Genomic DNA, 26,249 nt, shown 5'->3' on the forward strand with positions numbered 1-26,249 from the left:
GCTAAGGTGTCCATTTTGCCACTCTTATTTAATTTCTATATTATTCCACTGAGTGAAGTAATCAGGAGCTCTGGGACAAGGTACTACCAATATGCTAATGTTGCCTAGCTCTTATTTCTTAGTGACATTCCTGACTAGCTAAAGCGATGCAGGTATTTGACTGCTGGATACTATAATGGGCTACCTGAAGGCTAATAAACTGAGGCTGAATCCTCAGAGATAGGCAGTGTGGATTAGCAAGTCACAGGCTTAGGGACTGAGTAGGTCTCTGATTCTGGATGAGGTTGTATTCCCCTTCCAAAGAAACAGGTGCACTGCCAAGATGTATTCCTGTATTCAGAAGGTCTATAGAGACATGGAATATATTCAGGTAATTGTGCCTGGTTTTCAGCCTCAATCCTTTCTGGAGAAGGGTGGTCTGGCCAAAGTAGTCCATGCTCAGATAGCTCCCCATTTTATTTATTAATATTACTGATCAGACTTAAAGGTTATGATAAAGTTGTGTGTTGGTTTAGGATCCCAATACTTAACAGGGCACTTTAATCTGCCTGAATGTTCTGATCAGTGAGGCAGATCCTCAGCATCCCACAATTGGGAGAGCCATATTATGTGGGGAGACAAGTGAGAGCTTTACCACTAAGGCACCTCCACTTGGCAGTGCCCTTGTCCTGGGAGCCAGGATGGTTCTGACATTAAATACTTTTCCATACTAGATGAAGCCTTGCCTTTTTGACTCCTGTGTTCAGGTCCACAGCATAATAATTCGTGGTGTTCTTTAAATATCAGTGTTCTTATATTTATTATTGTATGTTAAATTATGTTATTATTTTATACTTATTCTGTTTTTAATGTTTTATCTTGCTTTTTAGGGGCTGTAACCCACCACAAATGGGACGCGGTGGCGCTGCGGGTTAAACCGCTGAGCTGCTGAGCTTGCCGATCGGAAGGTCGGCGGTTTGAATCCGCGTGACGGGGTGAGCTCCCGTTGCTAGTCCCAGCTCCTGCCAACCTAGCAGTTCGAAAACATGCAAATGTGAGTAGATTAATAGGTACCGCTTTGGCAGGCAGGTAACGGCGTTCCATGTAATCATGCCAGCCACATGACCACGGAAGTGTCTACGGACAAATGCCGGCTCTTCGGCTTTGAAACGGAGATGAGCACCGCCCCCTAGAGTCGGACACGGCTGGACTTAATGTCAAGGGAAACCTTTACCTTTACCCTAACCCACCACAAGGTCCTCTGGCTATGAATGCTTTACATCCTTTAAATAGGTGAATAGAATTAAAGAATTTAAAGGGACTATTTAGGTCAATGAGTTCAATCCCTTTCAGGAATCCAAATTAAAGGATCCCTGACATGGCTGTCTAGCCTCTATTCAACACATCCAGTGATGAGGAGCCCAGGCTCTTCTGTTAAATGATACCACTGCCAAACTGATTTTCCTGATAAGAAGTTTTATCTAATATTCAGCCAGAAGCTGCTTTTCTGTAGTTAAATCCATTACATATCACACACTCTGGGTTGATGGAAAAGAAGATCTTCCCATTTTTTGGTGTGACATCCCTTCAGGTACTTGAAGGAAGTTATTGAGTTCCTCCTTAGTCTTCCCAAGGCTAAACATTCCTGATTCCTTCAGGTCCTTTTCAGACCACTTAGTATCTAATCTCTTAATAATCTTTTATGCCATTCTCCGAATTTGGTCCAGTCTCTCTCAAGGATGGTACCCAGAACTTGGCACAATACTCCTGATGGAATCTAACCAATGCAGAATAAGATCAAATCATCACTGATTTGAAAACTCTACTTGAACTGATGCAGCCTAAAACAGCATTAGTCTTTTTTGTAGCCATGCCATGCTGGCAACTCCTACTCAAGTTTGTAATTAACTACTTTTCTAAAATCTTGTACTAAAAATGGGGGGGGGTATATTGAACACATAGTAATGCTTCAGAAACTATAGTTGTGAATATATAAAAGGGCAGTTAAACAAGCCCATGATTGTTAAGCATGTTTAGTATGAGTTGGCTAAGTACACTTATTTTAAAATAAGGCCTCTAGGAGTACTTGGTTTTTTTGTAGGTTTGCTTACAATGCGTCTTCAATACAACAGGAGCTAATCAGTATCAAGGAATGTTCCTTGAATTAACTGATCTGAGGTAAATGTTGTGCCTGAATTCTGTCAAAGCTGAAAATCTCGTCAAGCACAGAGTTGCCATATAGCATTGTGAGCCTGGCAATGCGATTACCAAGCACCAGATGACAATTGCCTGAAAGAGATGTTGGCAGGAGCACCTGCGGTTGGAAATCTGGTGTTGGGCCTTGCTCCTTCTGAGCAAGAGAGGAAGGAGAGGAAGATCTGCCACTGCTGAATGAAAGACGAATGAAGCAGCCTCGCCAGTGGCAGAAATACATGAAGCAGAGGAGGGAAGCGGAAAGAAGGCCTGAGGAGAAGAAACAGGCACAAACCTTTAAGAGGAGATACAGGAAGTTTATTCATTCAATGGTTACAGTTTGAACAACTACGTCCCATAATCTATGGCCCAAGAGAGACGAGGGGAATTGGGGGAGAAGACATGTCAATATCACTCCTTGGAGTGATCATCTAAAAGGGCTTCTGGGTCCATCTTCAAAATCCATTCAGATTTATCTTTGTCACATGTTTCTATGTGAGGTTTTTTGTTTGTTTGTTTTAATGAGTAGAATTAAACATCACAGGAAGCTGTGCGGTATTGTTTCCCTTCCCTTACCCAGTAGCTTGGAGGTGATTTTGAATGGAAATTTTTAAAAAATTAAGAGATGGTAGCTGAGCTCAACTCTCACACTGTACCTAATTTTAAACCTACCACTTCTGAGATGCATTTAGTTTTTCAAAATACAAGCTGTTAATGGGCTACAGCAGTTGCTGAATCTCTTGTGATCTCGTTGCACATATGGTGTGAGTTTGAGGGAAGGCTAACACAGCATGTATAATTAAACTGTTGGTTTGAGGCTATTATTCAGGCACTTCCTCAGTTGAGAAATACCACCGGCCCCCCTCCCATATTTATTTTTTTCCACATCGTTACCTGCTTCAGGTGCTGCACGCAATTTCATAGTTACAGGCCCTTTTTACCCTTAACATTCACACTGCCAATTGAAAGGCTTCCCATTCAAAAAGACTGCTAGCCTGGGCAATTTCACACTTTATATCCATACATACATGTAAAACAATTCAAATTGATTATGTTATATCTTTTGCTTTATAAATTATTCTTCAAATTTGAAATTAACCATTTAAATCACACTGACCCTCACAATTGAAACTAACAATAAATACTGTCAAGTTTAAATCACTACTAATATAAATTATTTCATTTTGAATGGTGGCAGTATATATATATAGATTTTCCTGCAATTATATGTAGTGCTGTTTCTTGAGCAATCACATCTTCTAAAGGAGAAACTTAAGATGTGACTTGTAAGTGGCTAAAAAGGGTTTATTTGTACTAACAATGGTAATTTCTTGATAATTTTTTTTCCTTCATTCTAATCAAAAAGTTCCCCTCAGACAACAGCAACACTTTAACAGTTTGTGGTGGCCATCCTATATGGTACTATTTGAGTGCCTCAGTGAAGTTAGGACTGGAAGAGGAAGGGGAATCCTAGCTCTTGAGAGGCTTCTGGGGCTGGGAATCTCTAGAAGTTCAGGGTTTCTGGCTTATCCTAACATCTGAGGACAAGACTTGTGAGGATCCTATATAAAATTTTTGTAGCCATGCAAATAGTACAACTTGTCCATCTACTTACTCTGTTAGGCTGGTAATACTTTTGTGGACTGAAAAAAAAACATGCTATCCTGAAAACCCATTAAAGTCACGGTTGTAACTTTTCTGATATAATCCGTCAATCATTTTAGACTGAGAATCATTTTAGACCACCAGCATGTTTCTCAATCCTCTGCCACATAATTAAGTGAAATCAGAGTAATTTTGGTTTGTCTATCTTTCTGAGATCTGTTCCAACTTTCATAGCACTGTAATCATGGAAGTGTCTGTATTTTTTGTGTGTTTATAGCTTGTAGTGGATTTAAAGCTCTTCTGACTGTTACATGACAAATAGCTGAGAGACCTTTCTGCCTATTTGGATATCCTTTGGGACCTTTCCATAAAAAAAGAAAATACTTTCCTTCCACCATCCCATTATCTATTCATTTGGCTACATCTATGCCTACATTTGTCTATGGTTTGCAAGAAACCCCAATAACTATAAAAGTTGAGAGTTAATGATAAAGGAAGATTACAAAAAAAAAAAAATGAATGCCTTGGACACTGTAACTGTATAGTTATATACAGCAATAAATCTGCAAGACTGGTGTTGTATCTGGCCTGGTTTTGGATAAAAATTAAATGCTGAAGCTGAGTTCAGGAGCAAGTTGTTGGGTAGCACCGCAAGAAATTACTCCCATAGAAAACAGATGCTTTTATAGGTTGCAAAAATAATACAGTAGCTTAGGTTCCTAGTGTTACAATGCCAGCATTATTGTGGATTTAAAAAGAACAAAAAACACAGTTTTTTGTGGTTAAAGAAAGATTACAAGAATGGGAAAGTATCTACATTGTGATAATTGTTAGTAACTAAAATTTTCTGCTGAGCCCTAATTATACTAACATATTAATACTTAATTGAAATTGGCAGTTGGGATAGAAAAGAATGTATGTGATAAAGATATCAGACATGTAGTTGGTGAAGTTATTCTCCTGTTCTAATGCTTTTAATGTGGAAATAACATGTCTGTTAAAGCATCTGTAAATGATATTTCTGTGGAAGGGGAAGAGTTGACCAAGTGACATGGATAGCTGCTGTGGACTGGACCTGCTATCAGGCTAATTATGGCTTTGTTATGTAAGGAAAGGTAAACCATGCGGCTGAACCCAATGCCATTGCCTAAGCTGAAGGCAATGTCTTTTAGCACAGATAATTAGACCTCTAGGATAAGTATTAGTGTGATGCAATGCTTCATATTTCAAAGGAGAAAAGTGTTTTATAATCAGTTTTGATGAGAAAATTGAATTCCAAACATACTCCACTTGAAATTAGAGACTTCATAAGGAACTGGAGTGAAGGTGGTTTCATTAACATATTCTGCATGACATTTAGCTTTTCAGGTATAGTACTCCAATTTTCTTTAGTATAGCAAGGGAATTTAAACAAGATTTTGTGGTGTTTGATTATTCTAATACAGTTTGCTAATTTCCTTCTTGTTGCACATTTAATTATCCCAAAATTGTATTTTTGATTCTTCACAGCAACATACACTTGTAATCTAAGTATTTGATAGAGAAACAAGATTAGAGTAAATGAAGTCAAATCTTCTGAAACTAAAGGAAGCTGCCTTAATTTATCTTGACAGGAGTGGTGGTCTTCAGAAATTTGTTGATGACTGCAAATCATATTGTGATGGTATTTAGTAATATCTAAAATTATTATTAAACAGTCAGAATTATTTATCTTAAATCAGTAAATAGACAACTTTAACATTTATTCCTATCTGGACTTACAGAATCCAGCCAAGGTTGTGCTGTTTTCCGGTTTTTTATATTGGTAAATCCCTCTGATATTACTGAATTGGATGCTATTCTTGGAAATTATATTTTGCATCAACCTGTGAAGGCTACTCAGATTTTTCAGTCAGTAAGGAATCTCATGCATTTTGATCAAATATTTTATGAATATTCTGAACCATAATTTTCTCACAAATTGAATTGAGTTTTGAATTACAGGTATGTTTTACTGCAGTTAAAACATTGTCATTAATTCAACAGATAGAGACTGAAGCTCAGGTGAGTTTTCACTATTATTTCAATCCTATTTTTCTAAAATAGTGACAAAAACTTGTCCTTTAATTACATTATACTAGTCTATGACCAAAATAAAGATTTGTTGTTTTAATTACATAGCTTTCTAATCTCCTATTTATGTTTTCCCTTTGGTGTAATATTTCTTCTGAAATATATTTCTTAAGGCAAAATGTATTTACAGTAAACTTACTTATGGTAGTATTAGATAATTAGATAAACAGAAAAAAACAGAGCATTCATCCACATGCCTACAAACTCCCATTCAAACACACAGTTCTTGTTGTGTAAGAATTTTTGCTTCAACATTAATGGCAGAAGTAGCTTACTATGGATCACCATCGGACATAGACTTGTTCCCAGTCTCTAATCAATACTGGAACACTGGATGCATATGGATATTTTGCCTGCAACTAGTTTGCCTGCAAACAGCTATATTTGTCTATATCTCAAAAACAAAATGATCAAAGCAAGATGGGGAACTAAAGTAGTCTGTAGAGGACTTTAAAGTTCCTACAGATAACCTACATTTTAAAGAACATATCTTCATTTAAATAATGTAAGTCAACTGAAATAATTCAGTAGATAACATATTGTGGTGGATGATACAGGATTCATCTTATTTTACTGAAAAAATAGGGCTTGCATTAAAAAAAGTTGACAGTTGAAAAATATATAGGATATTTTGACTTTTAGACTTGTGGATGAACTTTATATTCAATTAAACTTTGGAAATATTGTGGAGTTGATCAGTTAATATTTTAAAATTATACCTTTTTCATATTCTTGAATGTCCCATTAAATGTCTCTGCATGTGAATGTGTGGGTGTTATCTCTGTCTCTCTCTGTGATTCTCACCAATTTCTTGGGAAACAGACTATATATAGTCTCATCTGCTTAGATATTCATGCCACTCTTCTAGACTTCTTGGGAATGTCTGATTTGCCATGGCTGGGAGTAATGCAGTTTTATTATTTTGTTTAATGAATGTTTAATGTACACTGCCTTTTCCCCCATCCTGATGTCAACTTGGTCACATCCACGTTTTGATTTATTAGCCTTGGCAAGCCACACAACTAAATGTGTCTCTTAATTCAAAAAGCATTACTTACCCATGTTTTCTTCCTGGAACTTACTTATGTAACAATATTATTATAAACTTTTAGTAATGTCAGTATTTAAATGTCTGTCTTATTTACAATCTTTTTCATTTTTATTCTTTTTTAGATGAATATAGTCCTGAAACTAACACATTTACCTTCCTTGCCATGTTACATTCTCAGTCTTTGCAAATTTCCATTTGATTACACTGCTCAGAGGTTTTATGTGGCAGAGGGAATTGTGGTTGCAATGACTACTATAACAAAGTATACACAGGGAGCAAGATTTGTTTGTTCTGAGGAAACATGTCAGTTTTCTGAAGGTATACGAGTATACTTGAATCAAATTCTTTCATTTTTAAGCCCAACTTTATAACTTTGTGGTAGATTTTATGTTGTCATTTCCCATGTGGATTCACATACAGTATGTTATTCCAGATGATCTTCCTACAGCAGAAGAATATTTCCTTCAATATTCATCCTAATATGATTCCCCCTACTTAAATTCTAAATGAGTTGAACTATTCCAAATTTTAACATGTTCAAAATGGCTTGTTATATCAAACAATCAAAACCAATATGTTTTAAAAAGCTAGATGCATTTGGGGGGAAATGTTTAAGTATGACATCAAAACATGTCTATATTTATACTTCATCTAGCCACAATGTAGGCTTCAGTGGATAATTGTATAGCTACAACCTTCCCCTGAAACAGAAACTTATTTTTAGAAGCTGAAAAAAATGCTTCCTAATTTCAATTGGGTCAAAAAGAAAAACTTGGAACAGTGCCAGTGTCCAATATATGCTGTCCCTAATTTCTCATGGGAATCAAACACCTTTGTGCTTACTATATTGCCAGGTATATTCATATGTTTACAAATTTATTTCTGAGTGGCTGGAAAGGGAGTGGCAAGGAATGAGACAGAAATTCCAATATACTGTTGGCAGTGAAAGTTATTGAGTATTTCAATCCTTTGCATTCCTTGTATACACATTTATCCATATGTCTCTCTCAGCAAAACTTCTGTCAAAGTAGGCACCTTAATGGCATTCAGATATTGATGAACTACACGTCTCAGGATCCCTCACCTTTGGCCTTGCTTCCTAGGGATATTGGGAATTATAATTCAGCAACTTCTGGAATGTCACAGACTGCTTCCTCTGCCAATTGTGCTGAGCCTATCAGTATATAACTCATTATATATAATTCACTATACTGGGTTAGGTGTATTCAGAATTATCAGCAGTGAACAGCATATACTTCAAAAGTCCAAAATGATAAAATGCTTCCTGTTTCTACTAATCTAACATTGTCTGTTTGTGGTGGAGCATAAAACACACATTGTAGCCAACTGAGGCCACCATTTAAAGAAGCTATAGTAGGGAAACATCTGGCTGCCTAAGGGATCTAAAAGGGATGTCATGTTTTTCAGCATGGTATGAGAATATCCTGTTAAAGTGCGTAGTTTTCAAGCATAGTCTGTTAATAAAAAACAAGAAATTTAGCTGTTCCTGAATATTTAGAAAATTAAATTCAATCTTTCGTGTGATTCTATTAGGGTTTCAGTATATAAGAGTACATACTGCTGGAGCTACAGAATCTGCAACGCTAAGAAATGACTTTTTATGCAGCTTATGTACATCACCACTGAAAGAAGACATGAAATATCGAGTACTTGGTGGTAAAAATTAAATAGCTTTGGCATTGATGCAAAATGACATAATTTAAAAAGTTCCATTTGTTTTATATAACATGAGATGCTATTGGGCAACTATAGAGAAAAAGAGGAAGGAACGGAGAGAGTGAAATGGAGTGAAAGGTTTAGAAAAGTATGTGAATGGGAAAGTGTGGGTACATCAGTAAAATAGAATAGAAGTGGAAACTGTGTTTTTAAATAAATCAGAATTTAAACTTTTTTTTTAGGCCCAATGCAGCAAATCGATTTATTTGAAACAAAAGTTACGTGTGTGTGTATATATATACGTAAATTATTTTTTTTCCTTTTTAAGATAAACAAGTGGTTGAAATGATTGACTCTAAAGCAATTAGTGTGTTCCAAGGATTTTCCGGAAGTAAAACACATTTCAGATTTCAATCATTTACAGTGTTTCTAAGAGGTGAGGTGTGATGTTGTTTGTTGGCTTTAAGCATTTGCATTCTGTTTTTCAGAGTGAAACCTTCCCAAAATAGCCAATAGAAGATACACATACACATAGCAGGAACATTATAGTTCCAAATGATTTACAGGGGTATCTACTTGCAATGCATCCCATCCAAACACCCAAAGATTATCCTCTTTATTTCTGTCCACCTGTGCTATACGTATACCCCTAAGTGGTTCCCAGGTCCTACACCTCCCACCTAGGCACCAACTCCTTCCTTGGATGAACTGATACATCAATCTATGAAACTCTGCTATTATGATGGAAAGACTATGGCATTTCAGCTTCATTCCCTTTCAGATAGGACTTTTAGACTATTTTTACTATCTGTTTTCCAGAGTTCTTCATGTTGTCATGATTGCATATAATTCACTGGTCACAAAGCTGAATTTAAACCCCGAAGCTTCTGTCCAACATTTGGTGGCCTCAACAATGGTATTTGTTAATTTCTGAGAAAGATTCTTCCTGCCTAAATTATAATTATATACTTTAAAATTATTGTGTGACTGAGAAGTGAGGCATAATTATATGTTTTACTTTTGAAAATATTCAACAAAATAGCATTTGTTTAGAAGGGGGAAAACATTCTTTCTTAGTGAATTTGCCATGGAAATAAAATGTAAATGTTATGACATGTCATTATTTTAGATTAACTTTTTTGAATGATATTCTAAGACATTATTAATGAAGAAGAAATAACTAAAATAAAATGCAGAGGCTTTCAGTTAAATAAACACAGCCTTAACTACTGCAGCAACATCTCGTCTTGTTGGAGTTTGACTTCCTCTTTTCCAGTTCTTATGACAAAATTGTTCTATGGTAACTGACAGTGTAATATCCTTTTTTAATTTGGCTGTTTCCCCATGCCATTTCTGGTTTTCATAATCCAGTTGCTCATTTTTTCCTTAACAGAACTTATTTCCCTGTTTAATTATTTGTTATTTATCTAATTACACAATATCCCCTTAGCTAAATAAAACAAACCAAATCTGTAATTCCTGATCTGTGAATGTATTATTTATCCAAGAAGCAGTTTGTTCAAAAGCATTTTAAAAAGAATAATGTGAAAAGAGTTGATTCATTATTTAAATACACACTGAACTGTTCACATGACCATAGTGAAAGTGTATGTGGCAAAAAGCTGAACATGTTAACTTATGAATAAAGAGTTTGGACTTAATTTTCTTGGCAAAATTCATGATTAGACCACACCTGCTTGGAGCAGTTTTAAGAATTTTCCCTCCCATTAATTTCAAGAAGGATAAAAGCATTAGCAAAAACCTTCTTCTTTTCTTGTCCTCGCCTGTACAAGCCACCAGGGTTAGAGAGTGGCAAATATTGAGCCATGAGTCTCAGTCACCCTGACCTAGGGTACTTCTTCATGGCTGTGTTGTTATGTGTTCCATCTGTTGTTGAATTGGCAGAAAAGTCAACATAAATTGCACTGCCCCCACAGCTGAACTTTCCTGTACCTTAGCAATGATACCAGCATATGGTGTTCTGCTTGCAGAATTGTGAAAAGGTGAAAGGTCCCCTGTGCAAGCACTGAGTCATGTCTGACCCTTTGGGGGGACGCCGCTTTCATGACATGTTCTTGGCAGACTATAGCGGGGTGGTTTGCCACTGCCTGCCCCAGTTGTCACGTTCCCCAGCAAGCTGGGTTCTCATTTTACCAACCCCGGAAAGATGGAAGGCTGAGTCGACCTGAGCCGACTACTCAAGAATCCAGGTTCTGCTGGGATCGAACTCGGGTCATGGGGAGAGTTTTGATTGCAATACTACCGCCTACCACTCTGTAGGTGAGGTTCTACAGAGTTAATGCAGGACATTTTCAGGACAGCAATTGATGTACTCCCTGGCTTTCTTTCCCATCCCAGTCACTAATTACTTTCTGTAACGTGGTGGAGGAGGGTTGGGAGACTAAATACGTATAGGCATTCCCTTGGGGTGCAAGATAATCAGCTTCTGCAGTATCCACCTGTAAGCCATATTTTTTTGGGGGGGAGCATGGGACTATCTGCTGGGAGACCAACAGTGCTGTTAAAATCACACACAAACAGCCTGTCAGTTGGAATGGTGCGAGGGTTGCCTTAGGATTATAGGATTATAGAACAATAGGACAGTTCAGCTATGGGAGATCAGTTGTCCTAGGGCAAAAATTAAAGTCCCAGTTGATAGGTCTATTCTGCACATATTAAAGGAATTCTGCAGCACAAGCCAAAATGGATGTAGAGGTCAGTGCTCAGTGAGAGGTCAGGAGATTGATAGTTCTATTTTTAAAAACTTAAATGTTACCAGTATTACAAAAATCAACTGTTAGCATTCCAAAAGATCAATATTCCTATTCAATTCAAAGCAAACAAAAAGAATCATGTGAGTCACATGTCTAGTTTCTCCCTGCTCAAGCTAAAATGGCCATATAGGGCAGTACCTAGCAATCAGATAGGAAGGATGAGTGCTCGAAAAATGTCCAACAGGAACTCACCAGATTCCTGTCCTGAACACATCATTGCCAGCCTCATCAAGACACTGTAGAATTTGTACAATAAGACATTTTAGAAGAGGAAAAACACCATTACCATTGGAACAACTGAAGACAACCTCAGAGTGGCTCTGCAGTGAGTTGGGGAACAAGATGGAGGTGACCTCATGACAACTTTCCCCTTAAAAATGGTTCATAAGGTGTCTTCATATTGTTGGAAGGATATGAAGATGAATCCATAGAATTATTCAGCCTAACAGAAAATTGCCAACTTCTTGTTTGTTTTTTCCACAGATGAATTATCCAATAAAATGAAAATGGGAAACCAATATAAAGTTATAGGAATTCCAGTCTGTATGCAAAATTGCTTACAAGCCACAATTTGTCTTGAAGCCAACAGTATACATCTTTCTAATTCTACAGGTATGACAAGAGGCCAGTGAAAGTACACAATGAAATATATTGTGTTCTGATAATAGGAGACTGAGATATATCTGTCTCTTTCTCTTCATTTCACTTTCTCCACTTCAGTTCTCTAAGTGTGGTCTGGGGACCTCTGGGGGTCTCTAAGACTCTTTCAGGGGGTTTGCAAATATGAATAAATATTTTAAAATTTCGCTGTTTTAATTTCTAATACAGTAAATATCAATTTATGGGTAAAGAATATATATTACATAATATAGTAATTATGATATTCTTATTTTATTGCTCGAGCCAATTGCAATGAAATTTCATTTTAATGTACACTTTGGTGTATAGTGAAATGACAATAAAAGTTCTATTCTCATTATCAATAGATATAACCCACATAAACCAAAGTTCTTTGGGGTTCAGCAATTAAGTAAAAAAATTAATAACTAAATGAGTATAATTGCACTTCCGCACCATATATCCACTCCCAATCTCTTACAAAGCAGTTTAAATGATCCACAATATTTTTCATTTCAAAATGCAGGGATCATACAGGGAATATCATGAATCAATCAATACTCTCTAGCTGATAGTAGAAGACTGCTGATAATAGTAGACTGCAAAGAACATCTATAAAGTTCTGTCCTCTGAGCTACCACTGGTCTTGGATAACAATAATTCATCACTACATCACAAAGAACATGTAAACAAAAACTGGACTCTTTTAGGACTTCCAAGCTACCTAGTTACAATTCCCTTCTTGCATCTGAAAAAGTTCCTGTGATCTTGTGGAGGTGAAATGCTAGTATGTCAGCCATTTTGTAATCAGGCACTTTACCATTAGTACAGGCCACTGTGAATGTTGCTGACTGAGTAAGGTTTAAGGTGGTAAGATTTAAACAATACATACAGAAAGAAGCACGCTCCAAGTATAGGACATTCAGTCTCTATAACACAGGCAGGGAGAGTAATCGCTGGTGAACTCAGGAGCCAAAAGTTCTCATTAATGGGAAAACATATATATAAGATATGCTGAAGAATTTCAATTTAAAGGAAAATACCAGCTTTGCAGCAATTTCAAATAAACCCAAGTCAAGACAGAAACTGATAATTTCTCAGTACGGGTGATGGTGTGAGATCAGTTAGGACCAAAGTAGATTTTGAAGTGATGAGAAACACGGGTGTGAAAATGTTCTTAGAAAAGATCACATGAATTTGTTAGTTCATAGTATTAGTAGTTCTTTCAACTGTAGTAACAGACAACCCATGCCCTGTGGTTCTAATGGGTAAATTATTTTTGATACTTAAGATTTTTGTAGATTCTCTTTAATTAGTGCATCCTTAGTATGCATCAGAACACTACACGTACCTCCTTATTAGTGGGATATAGGCAGCAGTATTTAGCGGTCTCTAGATTAGAGAACAGCACAAGCATGCTTGAGATAAAATTGGGCTTTGATTGTGTTTGTAACATACTGGTCAAAATGTTCCAAAATTGGCTGGTACTCTCCTTAACAGTTAACAGGAAATGTTGCATGTAGCATGGGTACAATTAAGGCTGACAATCTAGTCTACCTTACGCATTCTCTACCTAAAAAGCATGATGATGCTTACTCTTTTTCTGCACTTTGCATAATGTGCTTACCTCAAAAGGGAATTGTGTATTAGTGTGCATGAATGTACAGTATATATAGCATTAATCAAAGTAGTATGTTTTATGCATATGTTAAGGACTTTTCTTGGTTGCAGTTGTTTTGTATCTGTTCAATCTTACTTTAAATTGCTTTAAATGTCTTGTCCAGAATGAATAAATGTATGAATGAGAATGTGTGCTTGTGTGTGTATATATGCATACACAATATACCACATCAGTTAGTACTTCTTTAAATCAAATGTGTCTTTTCCTAAAAGTATTGCCATCAGGTACAATGTGAATGTCCGTGTCCTCCAAATCACCTTCTCCCCTTTGAATTCATACTCTGTACAGTCCTAATGTATATACCTGCTGACCAAGGTTAATCATGATCAACTTCAATCTACTCAATTTCATTCATTTACACTGGTTTTAGTGAGTGGTAATTCAGTTTTCTTTCCTTTATAAGCATTGCCTTGTGGCAAATTCATCTTTATGCTTACTTCCAATTTGCTGGCAGAAACGTGGCAGTGTACAGCATTTTTGGAAGTCCAATTGTCTGAAAGGGGTATTGCCCACCTACAGTATGTTCTCACAAATGTTATTTGGGGAGGGCTTTTGCAAACCAGTCAAAAACCTATTGCAGTAAGCTTTATTCCACTGCTTGTCCAAAAGGTTGTCTACAGTAGAAAAAGAAATACATTGGCTCACTTAAGCAAATACAATGAGCACAATTATCACTTCCCTTGCTAAGTAAACAAGGCAGAGGAAGCATGCACAGCACGGCTTCTGGGATTCTTTCAAATCCTTTAATAACAGCTGTTCTTAATAATGTGAACAGGGCTTAGAATGGAGGAGCTGACAACATTCTGAATTGCTGCCCAACTGCCTCTCCCATAGAGGTCCTGGTCAGAGTTACTGTGCTGTCAGACACACCAAATCCCTTAACCTATTTTTTCCAACATTCCATTGGATTGGAAATAGCAAGGTAGAGAAAGCATGCAGAGCACGGCTTCTACAGTTCTTTTCATCCCTTTAATAATAGATCTGCTCTGGGTCAGCTGACTGACTTCATGGCACATCATCCATCCATCCTGAGTCATGTGGGCAGGAGGAGGGAGGAGGTGTAGAATGGAACAGTTGGCCACATTCTGAGGCATTGCTCAACTGCCCTTCCAATGGAGATGCATTGGGAGTTTTTCTCTGCAGCCCCCAACCTGATGTATTTTCAAACTCCGTTTTTCTTTGTCATCTTCTTCCCTATACAAAATTTGATCCTATTCTGTTCAGGTTTTTTGCAAAATTTCTTTTCACAAGATTGAAAAGAATAAAAAAATCATGACCAAAAAACATTAATATTGGTTTCTCTTGTTTTGGACTGGAAGAGATATTCTTAACAGGATCTTTAATTCCAAAACCAAATATCAGGATTTTATTGTTTGCCTATCCCTATTCTTACCTTCAAAAAGCAGAGGCAGCTATACCTAAACATTTTTCTGTACTAGTTTTGTTCTAGTTAGTCTGCTAGCCCAAATAATATTATTTACCTTGTATTCCCTGATGTTGTTCATTTTCTCACTGGAATTCAAGAATTTATCTCCTTTTTGAACCAGAACTATTTTGGAACCTGGCAATCCTTCAGACATAGTGCTATTTGTCTATAGTATTTCCTCAGCTGATGCTATGTACAATGAATTGAATCCGGAGTTTTGTTTCTATGTAACACATTCCTACCTTTACCAACCTCTGAATCTAACCCTTGTAGATGTTAAGATATGTATCTTGTTTATTTTCATCAGGGCCTTCTTGTATCAGTGAAAAATTTAAGTACCTGCTTTCTTTGACTTCAAATTCATGTTGGAAATTTACAGCACTTCTGGTTGATAGTTTTGCTTCAAAAGTTCTTCCATCAGGCATTTATAACACTCTGAAATTGGCCATACTGTTGAGTTTAGTACAGACTATTGATGGCGATGACACGACAGCCGATTACTTAGATCTTCTGGTTATAACAAATGACTCTTTTATAGTGGAGAGGTAATTATTATTTCTGTTATATTGGATAAGTTGTTAGCTTTAATAAGCAGATACTTTCCCCAGTTGGAAAGCACTCTCTCTCACACACACACATTTAATATTTAATTTTACAACCTATGCTGTTTTTATTGTAACATCACCAATAGCTGATGTTGCTATAATTTGAATTATGTATAAACTATGTCCTTTTTTCCACAGAATTATTCAACTGAAATGCAATGCCACGGTGAATTATAGAAATTATTTTTAACTATATTTATTTCCCTAAAATATTGCAAATTCATTAGTGAGCTATCTATTTTTCCAATCATCTAGAATTATGAATTATAGTGTATGCTTTGTGCCCCGGGGCATTCGGCACTTTCCATCTGGTGAAGTTTTTCTAACCGTATCAAAAGATAAACATGGGACTGGAACTGCTAGTATTCAGGCTGGCAGTGCTTTGATGGCTAAAGGTGGAATATGCTTCATTGGAGAACTGACTTCACATAAGAAAGATAAACTTGAACAACTACAAGCAGGTAGGGCAATTAGCAAGTTAGTATTTATCTAAAGACCAAAGGTAACTTTAAATATTTCAGTCAGCTTGCCTTACAGCTTTATAATCCCAGGGAAATTCTTTTAATCACTAGAGATATTTTATACTGGCCAATTTTAGTGCTGTCAATATTTTTCTATTGTAAAGCAGTATGTAAAATTTCCTTAGGAATATAACACTGTACTGTATGCTCAATCCACTATATTCTGGGTGACAGCTACAAGAATGGGCATGCACATAAATCTTGGTAGACCTAAGAATGCCTTCTCAGCAGCACTTTAAAAACCAATACAGGAATCTGCTTTATACTAGACAATTTTTCAACCTGGTATGTGGCATCTTCAGACACCAGGATTCCTGTAAATCCTGGAAGCAGTGCTGGCAAAGCCCCAAATAAAACATGCAAAAGATCTCAAACTGAAGTCACTGAAATCTCATGATTTGGTGATTTTTGTGAAATTTCAGACAACTGCAGACTGTGCCTGGGTTATGTTGGATCACAAAAGCACCAAAAGCCCTAATTGTGCTACAGCATGTCTGGCTGACAACCTCTCTAGGGTCTGAGGCAGTGTTCTTTCACATTGTGTTTTTATTTTAAAACCAAGGATTGATCTTGAGATATACTGCATGAATAGTATGTGCTTTACTTTGACTCAGCTGGTGAGTCGTATATACTTAAAGTAGTAATTGCACAATATTGATTAGGAACATTGCCCTGGTTCTTTTATTTGATTGAAGTCATTTTTTTTATTTGCAAAAACTTTTGATCAAAAACTTCATAATTTCAATTCTATTGCATAAATTGTGTGCATACTAAAAAAAAAAGTTTTCGACATAACTTAAAAAAATATTGCTAACATAGTGTTAATTCTTCAATAATGAAATACATGGGTGTCAGTCAGTCAGAGAAATGGCAAGCTCCATGGCCTGATACATAAATATACAAATAAAACTACGCATAACTTAAAAGGGAGCCTAACCCAACCTTGTTCTCTTCAGATTTGTTAATGTGGAATTAGGGATTCTGGCAGTGCCAGCAGAGCTGGGTTAAGATGATTTTCACTTGTAGAGATTGCTATTGTTTTCACTACCAAAATAATCCTCTGAAAATCTGGATTATCTGAAATAGAATGGGAAGTGTTCCAATAGAAGCCCTCCACTCAATGTTGGTTTGCTCAGTGAATAGAATGAATTCTTCTATTCATCAAGAGACAGTCTAGGTCCAATCCACATAACCTTTTTTGGTGATACTTTTGAAACAGGGGAGCATTATAGAAAGAGCACTTCCATAATTTGGAAATAAGATATGCAATGTATTTCCAAGTTTCTTTAAAAACAATGATTTAATACATAAAGTAAGCTATATAAACCACCATATTTTAAGTAGCATTTTTTTTCTTACTGTTTTGATTAGTACTAGAGAGCAGGACAATTACTAAATTCATTCCAGGAAGGAAATATGGAGAAGCTACTGATCAGCAAGTTACTTTTCCAATTCAGACAAGTTTCTGGTCATTTACTGATATGGACTCATCTTTCAAAAAGCAAATACAAATGGATAATACTGTGATTGGTCAGCTGGTGAGTCATACACTTAAAGTAGTAATTGCACAATATTGATTAGGAACAGCTAGGTAATAGCTTTTAGAAAGGCACTATAGATATGCCAATTTAGCAGCCATTTTCTAAAATGTGTTAATTTCACCAGTCAAGAAACATATTTTCATCATTCTATAACACCAAAACACTATAAACAAATTAGATAAAAATCAGTGTAACAGCATAAAAAATATCCAAGAAATTACTGGTATAACAAATTATAAGTGCATCAAGTAATATCCTAAATGACATACCTTTCCCAGAATTTTTGTTTTGTTTTTGGAAAAACATTGAACCCTGCATTTTTAGACTACTTTTTATTTTTAAATATTTTAAAACTGTTAAAATTCTATTCTAAATTACTTTTTTGAAATTAGGACTTAAGCTTGATTTCAGCTACTCTTATAGATGCATTTGGACTTTTGATATACTGCAATGAGGCATCATGTCGTTCTCCACTTCCTGTTGCAAATTTCATTTTTAAAAAATCTATCAGTTCAAAAGAGATTTATACCCAACAGTTCCAAACCCAAGATTATGAGGAAGTAAGTAGTTATTAGAAATTATACCAAAAGAGAAACTAATGTTTGATAAATTGCTTTTCTAACAATTGCATTTTAAATATTGTAATTTTCTTATCTGAAAAAAAAATCAATTCCTATTTCAAATCAATCCTTTGAGTGCCATTTGTTCAGATTTATTATATGAGCAGTAAATTTTAAATTTAATAACAGAATTTAAAGCATCCAACACAGCCAAGTCAAGACTAGCTAGTCTAAACTAGCCTTTTCCAGCCTGATAATCTCTAACTATCAAAATTCCCAGCCAATACTGGCCATGCTAGCTGGGAATTCTGGAGAGCACTAAATTGCTATGTCTGGCCTAAAGGGATACATGACCCGCAAAGAGACTTTTCACAAGTTTATTCTAAGGTTTATTAACTTTTATAACCCCATGAAGGCCAGATCTTAATCCTGGTATAAGCAAGCTAGAAGCATTTAACTAAGACAATGTTCAGTCCTAAAGAATGTCAGGACATCTAGAATACCACACACAGAAGGCTGTATTTATTTATTTTCAAAGTCACAAGACCTTGCCACAGATTAGGACTGTCAAAACTGTATAAGCAAGACAGCTATTGATAACCTCCTGTAATTAACAATTATCAATTAACAGTTAATATAAATCATATTATGAACCCTCTGTAAATATATTATTATGCCTTTTGTAACTCATCCACAGGTAGCTTACTTTTTTCTCCCTTCCAGAAAGTTTCAACCACTCAACTGATTCTTGCTCTAAAATTATAGAACCTGCAAGAAAGACATTCTGGCCCTTTCTATTAGTTACTAATTAGTTACTAATTAATATATTTGATTAGTCAATTATAAGCTGCCTTATATGTTCTGTATGAACAAAATACATGCATGTTCTATATGAACAAAATACAGAATATATCTCCTAAATACAAAATACATTCTTCAGGTCCATTTATTCAGATTATTATACATTTTTTTGTAATTTGCAAACTACATCAAGCGTTACTCATAAAATGAGTCTCTTAAAATTTCCTTTTAGTGCTATACAACTGAAGATTATATATATGGGTGGTGTTTTTTTCATAAAACTCTTTAATTTATACTGTCATTTTAGTTCTTCACTTTTTCAAAGAATTTGCATGTAGAACTATGTCCAGAATCAGAAAGGTTAATTCATGGCTACTACCTAGCAAGCCGCAGAGTCAGAAAACAGCTAATAAATGGATCTAATCTCTCAGCAACTTCACTAAAAATCTTGTAAGTTTAAATCTGCAAATTAAATACAGCCCACTTCAGACATTCTGATTTTAAGTTGGACTAATGCATGAAGGTGGAGAATTGTGCTAATTAGTAACTCCCCATCTCATTCAAGCATGTATCATGAACGTGCCTCAGACTGCATAGAAATCGTTATGCATGAAGGTTTTCTCCCTCCAGATAGTTCAAACATCAAAGAACTATTACTTAGAATATGCAACATCATTGGTGTGTCTAGTTTGTGTAATTGTGCTGTCCCATGCATTGGTCAAAGGAAGGATGGAAAAGCTGTGGTCCTTCAAATGCTGCTGAATTCAATTTAGGCACTGAACTATATTCAAGTTCTTATTGTTTTACAAAGCTAAGAACCAAATTCTGTGAGAACTCTTTTGTTTCCACACATACCTGCCTATCCTTATGTCATGCTGACTATGAGGAATGATCTTTCCACTAAGATTAGGAAAATTTCTTGACAAGACTGACTTGACTCAATAAAAATATGTCCACATCTCTTATTAATACTATACAGATCTGAGTTTTTTGTATGTTTTGTGGATTAATATTAAGACATGAAGGGAAAAAAGGACTTTTAAGCATAGTCTAAATTTGAATTCTAATGTATTTATTACAAATGCTTCTATGCTACTCTAGTGATGGAACTCTTAAGAGGCTTACAACAAAACATACAATACATAGGGTACATTATAGTAATTTAAAATTATAAAAGGTATCACATAATAAATACTATCAACATACATTCAACATAATCATTTACTCCTTGAGGAGGAGTTGAACCAATGCCTTCTTCAGGGACACTGGCATTTCCCTCTTCTGCAATGAGGTATTCAAAACCACCAGGACCCAGCTATCTGTCCTCTCCTTGGCAGCACATATACAAGCCTGTAGGTAGCAGAACGCCTCTCCTGGAGACTTTGTCCACTTCCGAAGATCCACATATTCAAACCCTTCTCAGATAGCATTGTTAGCTGGTACCTCTTCAGATTCTGTCCAGCTGGGTTTTAACTCCAAGCAAATGAGAGTAATTTTGTCTGCAAGATGTTCTGCTAGTGATCACAGCAGACCCCTGGATTCTTCCTGTCCATCATTTCCTAAAAGGGTCCAGGCTACCTTAAAAAGGGCCACTAGACAGATATATTAATCCTTTATCAGCTTATAAATATACTGTTTATTTGTTTAGCAATTGGTAATAATACAATATTCTATTTCTCTTATATATACTTTGTCAATGAAATAGTAGCAATGGATCTATGCTATGTACAGATCGTAAGAGAACCTTAAAAGCAAGATTTTCAATGAGAAAATTAGTAATCTGCAATGTTGTACAATGGATTTAAAACTTGTATTTTTGTTTGTAGGATTTCACTGTCTAAAGCACATGCTAAGCTGAGTCTAAGGACAAAAGTACTTGAAGAAGATGTTTTAATTGCAGTATTATTATTTGAATCATCTCTTACTTTAAAATATGGTAAAAAAAATTAAGCCAAGCAACTGCTTATAAGTCTAAGTAAGATCACACAAGATCCTTAACAGGAGATTTCATAAGCATGGTTGAAAACACAATCCCAAAGATGCCAAATAGCAGGCATTTCCATTCATGAGATTTCTGTTCTCTTTTCTCTTACCTATAGGCTGAAATAATGTTATTGAAAAGTAATGGTAGGAGATATTTCACCATTTGCCTTCTGGTAACATATGTTTCAATTTTCAGAATCAGTTCAAAACAGCTTTTCATAGTCTTTGCTATCATGTTTTGTTTTGGGGTTTGTTTTTTTGGGAGGGAAAATTAAGACCATCCTGCTATTGCTGAACTGTAACACCCTACTGGTTCAACTTCCTGGAAATTGTAATACTTCAGCATCTGAATAGCTACTGTCTCCCTATTTATGAGGTAGAAAGTAAAAAAATGTCCATATTATTAAATATAGTTATATATATAAATATTCATACTTTCCAAAATAATAACTGACATATAGGATACTGAGAAAATGCAAAAACTTGAATCATCAAGCATTAAGGTAACTTTCAGAAAAACAGACTTTAGTCAGTGGTTATAATATTAAATATCCATTTCCAGATACTATGTAATCCATATTGCACTTTTTTAAATAGGATTGTTTTAAGGCATTATTTGGAACTTTTTTTTTTTGGTTTGAGAAATATTCCCTGAGCGATAATCCAAAACCAAAAGGGGATGTCAACACTCATTCTCTCCCTGACCTTTTAAAAATCTTCCTGGTATCCTCTCTTCTTCCAAGAAGCAGGCTGCAGATCGGATAGCTTGGGCCTTATTACAAGTCTGAACTGATCTATTACACAGGGAGATTAACATTAGGGTGGAGAATGTAGATCATTTTAAAGATTAACTAACTTTAAAATAATTTAAAAACCAAATTTCTTATAAAAATGGGAAGACTTTTTTCGCAAAGGCTAATTATATTTTTGCAATATTTCATACATGAAAGAATGTATAACTATAACAACTTTTCAACTAACAATTTTATGCAAATTTGCAAATTTATGTTCAAAAACAAAAAAAACAATTCTTAGACAAACTTGTGAATTTTAAAATTTTAATTAATTAAAAATGTATTAATTTCCTTTACACAGGTGCTTCTGTATTTTGTGTGGCGCCTAATGCACTTTTTCCATTTGAACTCAATTCGGAGAACTCCCTGAATCAAAGGGATGTTTATCTGACGGAGTGCCATCAACAACTGAAACAGTTCATTGCTACATATGGGCCTGTAACGCATGTTCTCAGCAGTGAGATATAACAATACACAATACCGAATCCAATTGTCAGGAAGACTAATTCATCTTTCTTGCCTATCTTTGCCATTCCAAGTTATATCACTGATTATGCAATGACTCGCTGTGTTTCAAACTTAGCCTTCTTTAAAGTGTTGCATTTCAGCTACAGCTAACGTTCTATTCTTGCTTGTAGAAAAAAGTTTGTAGTAGCTTTTTTCTTATACCCGAACGGATTTTTCTTATTTTGAATGTTACAAAAGCATAGGAAAATAAGTACATTTGTTTTAGTCATCCCATCAGGTTTTCCTTTTTCTGTTACTGAAATTGCATTCAAATTCCTCAGATAGGATTTTACCCCCACCAAAAAAAAATCAGTTATCACATTTTATGATATAAAACAAGAAATGAAAATGTTACGGAATTCAAACACATACAGGCTGATACTCAACCTTCCACATTGAATAAATACATGACAGTTCAACAGAGACCTAAACTAGATTCAGTGCTCACCAAGGCTAACAATAACATTAAAAATAAAGGGAGGCAATACGTATACCAAGACAGGCATGGTTGTGAGACTGAATTTTAAAAAGATGTAGGAAAATAGTCCCTACATAACCATGTTCACTATCATGGCAAGTCTGCTTTCCTCCCCCAATCTTCATGTAGAAACAAGAAAAATTCTGAATGTTTTAAAACAAGCTGGTTGAAAAAAGTTACTCGTTCCAGGAACGCTGAGAAAAAAAAATGGTGAAAAATATCTTCTTAGGAAAATGCTGGAAGTTTTAATTGTCTTGTATTTGTTTTTTTTATTTTAGAACTGCATCAACATCAAGCTAAAATATTTGTTTAAAATTAATTTTGTACTGGAAAACAATCATTCTGCCATTTGACTTGTCATGCCCTGCAAAGAAATAGGAAGATTAGTATATCAAGTTAAACAGCAGCAAATTGCATTGTTATATTAAGGTGATATATTAAATATAAGTGATTAATTCAAAGTTGTCATCTTTGTTTTCAAATTAGAGAAAATATTTTCAAGTTAGCAAATCTTTAGATTTCAAATGATATGAGTACTTTCATTAAATTAAAATTAATTAAACTTCAACTCGTTCAGTTTTGTGATAAAAATACTTTGAATACAGAATATCAATCATTTTGGTCACCATCATTTAGCATTCAACATGCAATAACTCTAATTATTTGAACAGTTTAATCAATTTAACATTTAACCAGATTTGCATTTTTACCAAAAAATCCCCTAAGTTCTTGTATTCATATGACATTTACAAACATTTCAAACTGACATTTATTAAGTAGGTTTTAAATAAAAAAATTCTCAAACTCTGAACAGCATTTCATGACTATTGGTGGAAAATAAACTGCCAATCAAGTCAATGCTGAAACACATCTTAATATACAATATTAAGGACCAATATTTAACTTAAATGTTCTAGCAAATACTTTTACTTGGCCTAATTAAAGGTTTACCGGCACCTCAGAATTGGAAAATACACATCACGCATTCAGATGGGTAAACGGCAAAAGAAAATCATCACTGTGCCAGCAATAAGGTATAGGTATCCCACAAAGAAAAACACACATTAAAGTATTTCCCATTTTAGTACTGATTTGCAAATAAACATTTTTGTTTATTTTAAAAGGGAAGAAATAAAACAAGCAAGTATTCATGTAACTTAAACCTTCTAGCAATATGTATTCAACTTTTTAAATGCATTTATTAATCCAAATCACAATTCTTGCTCTCTCTATATAGTAAGAGCAATACTCACCATTTAATTTGGGTCCAAGGAGGCATATTGATGGTTCCAAAGAAAACAAACAGAAAAAATATATGGAGATCAAACAGTTGGAAATATTTAAGTATAATACCACTTTTTGTATAATAACTTACACTGTTACTCTGGAATAATAAAATGGAAGCATTCAGGATTTTTTAGATTATATTTTATTGCTTATAGATTGCTTGGTATGTGGGTATGCAGGAGATCTCATTCTACACTATCCTTGAAAAAAAACCACAAAGCACAGCTAGGACACTGGACCATCTCTTTGAATATAACTTGGATCACTTTTTGAAAAGAATACATTAATATTATATATTTACTATCCATATGTTGCTACTCCATAAAGTATTAAAATAGGAGATAATATGCTCTACTATTTTTTGTTTAGAATGCTCTAATCTGTACCCATGATGTCTACTGATGTCAACTACTCTTCCCACTGAAATAAAATAGGTCATGCTACTTCCCACGTACGTAATCTACAATACAAGTGCACTGAGTTCACAGTATTATATTTTATTCATAAATGCAAAAATAATACAAGAGCAGGAAAGTTACAAAGAAAAGCATAAAACAGTAAATGTTTAACCTAATAGTATGGTAAGAAAAGGAATAAATGGACTTACTAAATAAACTTACTAAAACTGGACAACAACAACCCTTGACTGAATGCCACATGACTTTAAAAACTCAAAAATGCTCAGAGAAATGCTGGGCAGATGATATATCTCAACTGCAAAGACATTAACTGGAAACAACTTGCAACATGTTGAAGCAGTTAGAAAATACCTGAAGAGGCCTTTATTCTACAATGGATTGATTTGGGCTGCTGCTGTTGCTACTGCTGCTGTTAAAACTCATGGAAAAACTGCAAAGGAAAGCTTATATCCAGAGTTAAACTATTTTAATCATGCATCATTCTAATGAATAACCCTTCTTATAGTCATTCTTGTTAATTAGAATGAAACTAAGTTTAAGGATTACAACTTCCCCTGCTGTGGGACTCTAGCTAACTGAGCTAGTAAAACATATTCCCTACAGACTCGGTTCAGACTGAGAGCTAAGTACACTGTATTTTCCAAAACCATCAAACCAAAGTCTCAATAAAATGGAATTCCTAGGCTTAAATTTACTGTTACAGAGTGAAGAGGGCAGGGGTCATGGCTCTAAGATGACTCTCTAGCCAATCCCTCCATTGACAAAGAAGCAATTAATCATTAGAACTGGGACATCTTAGCTGGTGCTACTGATTTATGAAGACATCAACTGCAGTAATGATCTCTACCTGCGCAATTCATCATCATTCAGACAGCTTGGCAGGCTGGAAATAACTCAAAATAATCAATACTCGAAGTGTATTTTCCCAACAGTTTCTTTAAAACCTTAATTAAAAGCCACCCAATTCTAGAAAATATATGGAAACAGGAATTAGCAACTTTATGCAGAGCTAAAAGATAGATGCTATTAAAATACCTATTACACACATATTCTGCATGCTTTAAAAATGATATTTATTGCCTACTCCAGTGGCTGTAAAATTTTAATGTATTTTATTTTATGTCTCCCACAACCAAAAAAAAGAACTCTGGGTCCTACTACAGAAAACAAAAAGGCCGTTTTTATGAAAAGAACTTTTTATAGACATTCTTTTATTATGTTTATCATTTATTATAAATTTTAAGAAACTCTTCTGTACTTTCCAATACATTACACAATATCTCATGCAGAGCAAAAACTTTATTTTTGCTTTTAGGAAATGAAAGTATTATTAGGAATGTATTGTTACATTTACATTTACCAAGATAGCGGACTCCTGAATGAGTCATCTTAAGCCATTTTTCTGCCTGAAGCAAAGCTACAAATAGCACTACTGTCCAAATAAAAAAGAATTAGAAACCTCAGCATAAGCATAACACATTAACCTTCCAAGTACAGGTAATCCTCATTTAGCGACAACAATTGGGACCAGCAATAGGTCATTAAGCAAAGCTGTCACTAAGTGAAACCTCAACTGTGCTTATGATCTTACTTCAGCTTTCCTTTGCTTTACAGACCTGCAAAGGTCATAAATGCGA

At 35.1% G+C, this 26,249-nt stretch overlaps 1 protein-coding gene across 1 annotated transcript; it reads left to right on the forward strand.

The window, feature by feature from the left end:
* Positions 1 to 4,808: 4,808 nt before the first annotated feature.
* MCMDC2 (minichromosome maintenance domain containing 2) lies at positions 4,809 to 22,389 on the forward strand. Its single transcript, XM_063299355.1, has 14 exons — positions 4,809 to 5,440; positions 5,541 to 5,671; positions 5,761 to 5,820; positions 7,063 to 7,258; positions 8,495 to 8,617; positions 8,946 to 9,053; positions 11,875 to 12,003; positions 15,424 to 15,661; positions 15,977 to 16,182; positions 17,614 to 17,780; positions 18,176 to 18,343; positions 19,452 to 19,594; positions 20,971 to 21,080; positions 22,223 to 22,389. The coding sequence occupies exons 1-14, from the start codon at positions 5,338 to 5,340 to the stop codon at positions 22,387 to 22,389; spliced, it is 2,049 nt and encodes a 682-aa protein (XP_063155425.1). The 5' UTR covers positions 4,809 to 5,337.
* Positions 22,390 to 26,249: the final 3,860 nt, after the last annotated feature.

The sequence above is a fragment of the Candoia aspera genome, chromosome 3 (assembly GCF_035149785.1).
Source record: "Candoia aspera isolate rCanAsp1 chromosome 3, rCanAsp1.hap2, whole genome shotgun sequence".
Classification (NCBI taxonomy): Eukaryota; Metazoa; Chordata; class Lepidosauria; order Squamata; family Boidae; genus Candoia; species Candoia aspera.

Bases quoted from the DNA above. Each gene is read 5' to 3' on its own strand.
- MCMDC2 (XM_063299355.1), top strand. From the start codon at position 5,338: ATGAAGTCAAATCTTCTGAAACTAAAGGAAGCTGCCTTAATTTATCTT. The intron at 12,004-15,423 runs GTATGACAAGAG...TATTTTCATCAG, and splicing joins ACATCTTTCTAATTCTACAG to GGCCTTCTTGTATCAGTGAA. The intron at 19,595-20,970 runs GTAAGTTTAAAT...TTTTGTTTGTAG, and splicing joins GCAACTTCACTAAAAATCTT to GATTTCACTGTCTAAAGCAC.